Source organism: Numida meleagris, chromosome 1 (genome assembly GCF_002078875.1).
Source record: "Numida meleagris isolate 19003 breed g44 Domestic line chromosome 1, NumMel1.0, whole genome shotgun sequence".
In the NCBI taxonomy this organism is placed as follows: Eukaryota; Metazoa; Chordata; class Aves; order Galliformes; family Numididae; genus Numida; species Numida meleagris.
The window spans coordinates 180,776,443-180,786,567 of NC_034409.1; the positions used below are offsets into that span (position 1 = coordinate 180,776,443).

Consider the following 10,125-nt stretch of genomic DNA (forward strand, 5'->3'; position numbering starts at 1 on the left):
ATTGTAAGAGGGAACAAGAAGTTGTTATATATGATCTTCCTTTCTTTGACACTACAGCTCCAATGTTATCAGTGCTCAGCTCAAGAAAGACAGCAGTAGAGCATATAAAGAGCTAAAAGCCAGAATAGATACAAAATATGTAAAAGAATACACTGCTTTTGCTAATATATACAGCACTCTGGATTAATGTTCGTCAAGATGGGAAATCAAAATGCCATTGAACAACATAACCAATCACTATTTGCTTTGGAAGTATACTTCCTTCAGGAAGGTCTGGATCTCACCACAGTGGTGTTCCTTACAATTGTCTTGGATCATAAGAACTGGTGAGACTACAGTCTTATAAGATGGTAGCTTTTATTGAAAATGACGATTAATAAACTTTCAAAAATCCAGGAGAATTTCTACAGTTCAAGGTAACTCTTCTCCTGGAGAATGATAAAGCTCTACAGCTCAAATGAAGGATAAGATGGAAGACTGATCTATACAAAGGGAAATTAATCAGAGAATCACAGCATGGCTGAGGTAGGATGGGACCTCTGGGTCTGTCTGGCCCAAGTGCTGCTCCTGCCCGGACACCTGGAGCAGGGTGCCCAGGACCACGTCCAGGTGCCTTTGGAAGATCCCCGAGGAGACCCCACAGCCTCTGGGCAGCCTGTGCCAGTGCTCTGTCACCTGCACAGCACAGCAGTGCTCCTGGTGGTCTGAAAAAACTATATTAAGAAATAGTTTGGAAACTTCTTTTCAGCAAGTAGAACTGATTTGACTGGAAGCATGGGATGAGGCCATAACAGCAGTTATCCAAAAACAGAAAAAATCTGCAGAGAAATACAACCATAAAAGACATAACTATTTGGTTAAAGTTTCACAGGAACTTTCATTGTTCATACACTCCAGAAGTTTCAGTAATAGAACTAGAATTTACTGTGAACTTTCAGTATTCTGGTATTTCACTAATAGTAAATACAGAAATCTGCACTATTAAAAACCTTTATCCTGACTGAAAATATAGGAAAATCACAATAGAAGAAACAGGCTTGCTTATCCTAGGAAGTATTTTAAAAATATTCCTCTACATCTTCTAAATTTTTCCAGAAGTTGCTCAAGAAGGCCTTTAGTTGAACTACAGTTGTTAAATTCAAATGTGGGAAATTCTACAACTTTGCACCTGGAACAATTCCAGAGTATAACTCCAAAAAGGAATGAGTAAATTCTGACAGAGTCTTTCAATATTTTTTTTTTAAAGAAGTTTGGAATATGACATAGCTGTACTCTTCCACATTCCTTATAATTGGAATTAAAAGAAGATTCTTTCTCCACACAGCTGGAGATGGGCAAGGCCAGCTGCTGATGGAAGAGGTCTTTCTCACCACTACTCATCATGATCTCTATTTGGCTTGGAGTAAGACATGAGGCAGAAAAAGTACCTTATTTTAACTGGAAGGAAATGCATTAGAGATATTCTATGAAGTCTCCATCATTAACTTTTTGGCCTCACAGAATGTAAATTGGGAAACCCAATTTTATGTAAAATACTTTATTTTATGTAAAATAAATAATTTTACAAATGCAAAGTGACATCTTACTGAAAAACAGTTAAAACAAATGTTTGTTCATCCACCAGCCTTAAGCCACCAGCTTAGGTTCACACCACAGATGTAATATTGGCAAAAGAGCGTGGCTTTAAGATGAGGAGTTAGCAGAAGAATTTCCGGACCGGTGTTCTTTTAACCTGTTTTTTTCTGTACTACTAACAACGCAGTGGTGCAGCAATTTCTGCAATGGCTGCCCAAATGTTTATAGCAAATTTGGAATATGAAACTTAAAAGATTTAGCAGTTTCACATATACAGACATTATGTAGAAGGTATTTTTGTGTTAAAACCAGTATAACCAGATGGTGAAACTATTTCCTTGTTAATTTTACTAACTTATCTTCACAGTGAAGTGATGGATTCTACACTTGCAGGTGGACTGAATGCTTATTACTACCTCAATGCTTACAATTATACAGTGCCTATGGAATGCTATGAAATGAACCGTTTGATGCTGAGTTGATATTCATTAGGATACATTTATTCATTACTGCATTTTAACTTTAAAATTGATGTAGATGGGTATGCGTACACTTGATGACTACAGCAAGATCGAGAAAAGGGTAAAATGGGGTGTTACACTCCAAATCTCAAATGAAATACTCACCAGGACCACAGGAACACAGATTAATTATATTCCCTCAGCTCCTCTGATTATCATATGCTGAATAAGGACAGCCCAAAATTGCTCTAAGGGCTTCAGAAAGACGAAGGGCTCACAGAAGGCTGTCCTCCAAAATGCCCCAATTGTTCACAGCAGGGTTGACCACACTATCCAGCTATTTGTTGCACTCCATATTTAATAGCTCAAAGGAAGCACGCTTTATGTAAAGCCAAGATTTTTGTTGTTGTTAGCAAAATTCATATCTTAAGGTACTAAACAGATCTAATTGTTACAGAAAACTAATTATTATTCTGGAATATTTCTATACAAAGAAAGCCTCAATAATAGTTAAAATAGTCTGTATATTTATTTGTACTCTTATTTTCTCCTCCTTTTCCTGATGTTATGCTCATTCTTCCATTGCTCTTCTGGGTCCCAATACTGACAATTGCATTCTGATGGTCTTGGGGTGTTGCAGCGAGTTGTCAGCATCTGGAATCCCTTCAGAAGCAGTAAGATGTTCACATTAATGTTTTCTTCTTCCTCACCTTGAGATCCCCTTGGAGTCATTTTTATGATTCCTACCATACTTCTACACATTTGCTGTTCTTTAACAGCTCCACAGGTTTGTGGTCCATCCAAATATTTCAGACATGGTGCCTTTAACACAAATCACGTGCTACTTTGTTGTTCTCTTTGTTACCTCCGCAGCCAGTTTTGTCAGATCCAAGTCTTCACATCTTTAACAGACTAGTGGTGAGCTGTTTATAGCTGCGGGGTCTCCAGTGCCAGGCCTGTGCACTGTCCACTCTCATTCTTGCTTGTGCTCCTGTATGCCGCACCCCGTGCCTCCAGTTCTTGACACCTCTTCTCTTGTACCAGGCCTGGACTACTCTACATCGATATGTTAGTCATAAATATTCCATTCTACACAGAATTACTGCTTGTAACTGCTACCTATATAAAACTATGATCATACAATAAAAAAATAACAGAAACTAAATTAGCCACTGACACCCGGTCAATTAGAGAAATTGCTGTTACTGCTAAACCAAGCAAAACAAAGGTGCGGGCAGGTCGAGAGAAGTTCAGGCAGAGAAAAGACAGTACAGTCCTGTGGCTGGCAACCAGCAGTGGCAATTCTGGATTAGAGGTCTGCGCATTTGCAGTCACCCCTGCTTTCTGAATTTTTGTTCTAATGTAGAAAGCAGCACTGAATTCTTAATACTTTTCCTTCTCTGCTTACCAAGTGCTAACATTTTTCTCCCGTCTCTGGCACTAGCCTGCTTTTCGTTCTCTCTCAAAGAAAGATGTTGATGAATAATTTAAATAATCAATGATAATCAGCCAGTAGGTGGAGCACAAAGCTTGTGCATATATCTTTTTTAATTTTTATTTTTTCTTTAATAAAAAAGAAGCAGTGAATAGATTAAAACTGATACAAACTTGGAAAATATTTCCTTTCCCAGTTACAACAGATGGATTAGCTATTCAGATGTCAAGGTAATACAAAACACTCACCCAAGGCAGCTGACTGTAAACTTTAAAAATGCACACAGACAATCACAGGAGATATTCTGTTTCCTGAATCTACCATCTACCTGCAACCAGTAACATCATGGTGAAACTGGATACACGTTTTGCACTGAGTAGTACAGCAGGACGGCTGCACTTCCCAGCAGGGTGACAGCTGGTATTTAAAGTGCACTGAGGTATATGAACACAAAATATGATACTCTATTCATTTATATCAAGTATGTGCTTAGGCAGTGGCTCTTATTTCATAGAATCATAGGATCATTAAGGTTGGAAAAGGCCTCCAAGGTCATCCAGTCTAACCGCCCACCTACCACCAATACTGCTCACTGAACCACGTCCCTAAGTACTACATCTACTGTTCCCTTAAACACCTCCATGGTTGGTGACTCCACCACTCCCCTGGGCAGCCTGTTCCAATGCTGCATCACTCTTTCAAAGAAATTCTTCCTAATATCCAACCTGAATTTCCCCTGGCACAACTTGAGGCCATTCCCTCTTGTCCCATCATTAGCTATCTGGCTGAAGAGGCTGACCACCACCTCGCCATAATGTCCTTTCAGGTAGCTGTAGAAAGCAATAGCCTCCTCGGAGTCTCCTCCAGACTAAATTTCCCTTAGTTGCTCATAAGACTTGTGCTCCAGACCCTTCACAAGCTTTGTTTCCCTTCTCTGGAGATGCTCCAGGGCCTCCAGTGTCTTTCTTGTAGTGAGGGGCCCAAAACTGAACATAGCACGCAAGATGTGGCCTCACCAGAGCTGGGGAAAAATCAAGCCTCATTTCATCCCCTTCCCCTTTCATACCTATCTTATTTTCTGGAATAGTGTTATTTAAACAATATCTGTCAGCTACTGCCCCAGAGTATATTTAACTCAAACTGGTCTTGAAATTGCAAATTCATGTATTAGTGAGGCAATTAGTGAGACAATAAAAGAATGATTGTATTGTTACTCAGGAAACTTGTGTAAAGATAATCTGGCTGGTTCATAATGTTGAAGTGCTGCTGTTAATACGAAATCAAGAATTTTGTTCAGGATGAAAAGGAACTGATCCTATCGGATAGGATATGAACACAGATTCCTTTAAGCCTTCACCTTGAAGAAGATCTCTGACTTTTTTTATTGAGACTTTGCTTTCCAAAACTATACCTGTTTTTTTTCTATGCAAGTGAACTTTTGTTTTTCACTAATACATTAATTAACTGAGTGTGTCTTGTCAGAAGTTGAGCATTTTTAATGTTGAAGCTGTTGCATTTTAGAGGTACTGACAACAGGTCAATAGATTGAAAACAAAAGACCTCAGTGTGCATCCTCTCTGCATATGGAGTTCTCATTAGCGTAAAAAGTGCATAAACCAAGATTGAGACCAGAGCAGAGGTTCTGCTATATCATCCCCCGGTCTGTTAGAGGAAATTCACTGCTATTACTTTTCAAGAGAGGCTTTGTAAATTTAAGGTTGACCTTAAATTTGGTCATGCTTGACCAACTTGACAAGCTTCTTGATGAAATGACTGGCACTGGAGATAAGGGGATAGCAATGGATATTGTCTACCTAGACTTCAGTATGACTTTAGATACTGTCTCTCATTAGATCCTTATAGAGAAGCTGTTATAGTATGGGCTGGACGTGCAGACAGAAGGGTGGGTTGAAAACTGGCTGAGTGGTCGAGGCCAGAGGATGATTACTAGTGACACAGAGTCTGGTTGGAGGAAACTAACCTCTTTTTTTCCAGGGGTCACTACTGGCTCCAGACCTGTTCAACGTCTTCACTAATGATCTGGTTGATGGAGCAAAGTGTACTCACAGCAAGGTTGCAAATGACACTAAACTGGGAGGAGTGGCTGATATGCCAGAGGGTCATGCTGCCATCCAAAGGGATCTCAGCAGGCTGGAGAAATGGGCTGACAGAAATCTCAAGTTCAGCAAGAAGTACAGAGTCCTGCACCTGGGGACAAACAACCCCAGGCTGAAGCGTTTGCTGGGTTGCACCCAGCTGAAAAGGAGAATAGCAGAAAAAGTCCTGGGGGTCCTGCTGAACACCAAATTGAATATAAACCAGAAATGTTCCTCTGCAGCAAAGAATCCTAACAGTGCAGCATTAGACAAAGTATTGCCAGCAGGGTGAAGGAGGTGATCCTTCCCCTCTACTTGGCATTGGTGAGGTCGCTCCTGCAGTAAAGCGCTGGACTCCTCAGTACAGGAGAGACACGGACATACTGCAGAGAGTCCAGTGGAGAGCCTCCAAGATGATGAGGGGACTAGAGCACCTCTCCTGTGAGGAGAGGCTGAGCGAGTTGGGCCTGTTCTGTCTGTAGATGAGGAGGCTCCTCATCAATGTCCATAAATACCTGAAGGGACGGTGCAGAGAGGAAGAGTCAGACTCATTTCAGTGGTGCCCAGCACCAGCACAAGAGGCAATGACTGCAAACTGGAACACAACAGGATCCCTCTGAACACTAGGAGGACTTCTGTGCTGTGCAGGTGGTGAAGCACTGGCACAGGTTGCCCAAACTGTGGAGTCTGCCCCTTGGAGACCTTCCAAAGGCACCTGGATGTGGTCCTGAGCACCCTGCTCTGAGGTAACCTGAGCAGGGGTTGGACTAGATGGCCTCCAGAGGTCTCTTCCAACCTCAGCCATTTTGTGTGAAGGTTAGAAGTAGCAATAAGATTGCTATATTTCACAAAGTACCCATCCATGCTGCATATGTTGAAAAAAAAATCAAGAGGAAATTACAGTTTTGAGAATATAAGGTAGTAGTGCCAAGAATAACTTCTGACACTTGCCTATAAGCCCTGTCAGAGAGTATTTAAGGCGCTGCCAGGTGAGAATGCGGAGCTGAAGGAAGTCACACAATCCTTGAGAAGCCATCATCATAGCTAGCACCTTTACAATATGTTACAAAGATAATAGTTCTTGGCTCATAGGCAGATTTGGGACATACCTGATGGCTGAACCATTAGAAGACAAATCACTTCCTACCTGCATAACTTTCAGGAAAAAAATATTCAATTTCAATGAACTTTTGATTTCCAAATTACTTTCCACTATATATGCAATGGCTCTTAGTTTTGAATTATACATCACAGTTTATTAATACTATATGCACTTACTACCTAACATTTTACAACTACCTCATTTTCAGTTAGTAGAATATTTGTCCTCACAGATTTCCATCTGAACTACTATGATATTTATTTTATCACAATTATCCATTATCACAAATGGAAATCATTTTCTAACTTTTTAACAGGCTCACCTGGGTAACTTGGATTTATACTGTGGAATACTCTTAAGGCCACAATGAAATTCATATGGAAATGTATTTATATGTATCAACATGTGTTAGTTTAGCTACTCCAGTCTGTTAAAAATATGCAGGCTGTCTGCTGTTTGCTTTTCCATCGGAGTATAATATTTCAAGATCAGTAATATGATAAATAGTGTTCATCTGAGATGTGTAGTGTTACAGAGATGCTGTTCCATAAAACTAAAGAAGATACTTAATCTTTCAGCTGAGGCTTGGTATATTATCTGCAAAGGCTGTGGGTCTTTAATCACTCCCAGAAGATACTTCCTCTTCCATTTTCCTTTTTATTTCAAAATGTGCGCTGACAGCACAGTATGTCAATCTTTCGTGAAGCTAAAACAGCAGTACAAATACTGTCTACTGCCTCTAATGACTTATCATCTTATCATCCTATTTCAATAAATAAATGTACAAAAAAATCACCTGATATGAAACTATGAGGGATGGGTGTTTCAGGGAGTTAACACTGGGCAGAAGCTGGTTTGAGGCTGAGAGCTTGTTCTGAAAAGATTTCAGGAGGAGCCTATCTGTCTATGGTATACAGAGCCACTCTCCTGCACACAAATGCTAGGGAAAAGCCTACTGCTTACACCACTGCACTCAAGCTTCTCAGTGTACAATTTACTCAACCTATTTGTCATAGAATTTTTCACAACGTTGTATTTTCATGTATGAGGAAATGCTGGATATTCAAAGCTCTGTTTAAAATGCCAATACATAAAAATTTGATTACAGATATACTTCTTTACTAGAGAGGCTTAGCACTGCATTTACTGGGAAGTGGGATCACCAAGCCCCATCACACAGGGGAGGCTGTCCACTGTCACTCCGTGCAGTCAGAAGCGCATACACTTCAGCAAGCAACGACAACTGCCTGCCCGCCAACTCCTGCTGTATATCTGAATCCATTTGTTATAAATCCACTTCCACAGAAATGGAAGAGTATCATAGATGCAGATCAGAGCCACAGCATGTGGATGTGGTCCAAAAAGTAGCGGCTCAGAATATTGTTTCCTTATAATTTATTTTAGGCTTAGTGAATTTTTTAAGCCTAGGTTCAATTCCTCTGGAGAAAGCAGTGAGGCTGCACGTTCTAGAAACATACTGACCTGTCTGAAACTTCGGACTCGGCTTTTTACAGCCTCCCACCAAGCAGCCCTTGTTACTCACCTCCTTCTTCTGTTTGTCTCTATCAAATACTTCCGTGCCCTGCTCCGACACAGCTTCTGATCTTCTCTCAGTGCCCAGCGTTCTTCTTCTAAATTCCATCCTAATGGAAGTGTTAAAGCTCTGTCCCTGGCACTGTGTTAAGGACAATGGTGGCTGTCTCCAGCAGCTCACGACAGATGCAGTAGTTGTTGGATGGACTCTATGTGCCTTTTTGAGCGGGAAAGGGCAAACTTTACCCCATGACATTCAAAACGCTGATAGTCTGTTTGGTTAATTACACAGCAGTTGGTCTCATGAATATGTATTATTGTCGTATCTCATTCAGTGTTCAACTGGAAAAAAATGTAGTTACATTTTTACTGTTTCCAGGACTTCTAATGCTTTGCGCTTGTTTATGGTATAAGCAATGAGAAGCCTCACCTTTAGTACATCTATGTGAAGATACATCACAGAATCATAGAATCATTTGAGTTGGAAAGGACCTTTCAAGGTCATCTAGTCCAACTTCCCTGCCATGAACAGGGCCACCTGCGGCTCCATCAGGTGCTCAGAGCCCCGTCCAGCCTGACCTTGAGTGTCTCCTGGGACGGGGCACCCACCACCTCTCTGGGCAGCCTGTGCCAGTGCCTCACCAACCTTACCATGAAAAACATTTTTCTTCTATCCAGAAGAAAAAAAGAGAGGGGTATTGCCGGTTACCACACGGCCTCCCCGCATCCCGCGCCCCACAGAGCCCCACCCACCCCTCTGGCGTGGAGCGGGCGGCCATTCCCGAGCAGTCCCCTGAGGGCAGCACTGCCGGCGCCACCGCTCGCGGAAGGATACGCGCAGAGATCCGCGCCCGCGCCCCGTCCCTCCGGGCGCTGGAGGTGCCGCCGCCACAGCGCCTCGCCGCCCGTCCCGCCGGGCTCCGTGCAGCGCCCCGGCACTGCCGTACGGGGCACGGGGCGCTCCTGTGGCCGCACCGCCGCCATCGTAGCAACGGGAGACGCCGCTTCCTTCGCAACGGGGCGGGGCGGCGGGGAGCTGCCGAGGGGACGGCCGAGGGAGCGGCGGTTTGCCCGAAGCCGCCTCGGTTGGGCTTCCGACCGGCGCGGGGGCATTGCGGGCGCTACGGGATCGCCGGGGAAGACGTGGAATGAACTGAGTCTGCTAAAACTGTATATAGAAAGTTCTGTCGACTTAAGACGTGGAACGAGTTGGTTTTATTGTCCCGGTAGAGCTGTGCGTGTCGCCTTGGGACGCGGCCACGCCCGCTGAGCAGGCAGCAGCGCCGCAGGGCCGTGCGGTTTCCTGGCCAGACGCTGCCGGGCTGTTGTGTTTGAGCTACAACCAATTCTTCTCCTTTTCAGTGTGCAGCTGTTCCGTGTCAGTGACCGGCACGGCAAAAACAGGCGGCACAGGCGTTCCTCCACGTACTTCTAGAAGCTCACCAAGTAGCTGTTTCTCTGAGCATTTTACAGCCAGAGTCACTGATGCTCCGATTGACAGATGTCCTCAGTGTTTATAATATCCACAGCTGAGGAGATCCTAAAATGGAAGCCCTTCACCTGTAGTTCAGAGAAACAGTTCCAGACTCACCTCTTTGCCCAAGCTGAACTTCTCAGTGTTGCAGGCAGAAGACTGGTTGTTACTTCTCTGCCTCCAAGCGGTCCTTTTCAGATTCTTTTCACAGTTTTAAAAACCCAGTCTGCCTGATAAATGCGATGTTTCACTGAGGATCATAGAATCGTGTGGGTTGGAAGGGACCCTTAAGGGTCATCTGGTCCAACTCCCCTGCAATGAACAAGGACACCTATGGCTCCATCAGGTGCTCAGAGCCCTGTCCATGACTTTGAATGTCTCCAGGGATGGACCATCCACCACCTCTCTGAGCAACCTGTCCCAATGCCTCCCCACTCCTACCATAAAAA

At 43.2% G+C, this 10,125-nt stretch overlaps 1 protein-coding gene across 16 annotated transcripts in view; it reads right to left on the reverse strand.

Moving 5' to 3' along the window:
• CEP126 (centrosomal protein 126) overlaps positions 1 to 9,935 on the reverse strand; it is a 58,113-nt gene extending 48,178 nt beyond the window's left edge. For 11 of the 16 annotated variants that reach the window (XM_021381122.1, XM_021381133.1, XM_021381105.1 and 8 more), the window contains exons 1-2: positions 9,038 to 9,932; positions 8,213 to 8,338 (exon numbers count right to left, since the gene is read on the reverse strand). In XM_021381122.1, the coding sequence (XP_021236797.1) occupies positions 8,213 to 8,338; positions 9,038 to 9,315 (404 nt within the window). In that variant the 5' untranslated portion in view covers positions 9,316 to 9,932. Of the gene's footprint in view, positions 1 to 8,212; positions 8,339 to 9,037 lie in introns of all 16 variants that reach the window. The other 5 variants (XM_021381178.1, XM_021381184.1, XM_021381170.1 and 2 more) reach the window with 3 other exon arrangements.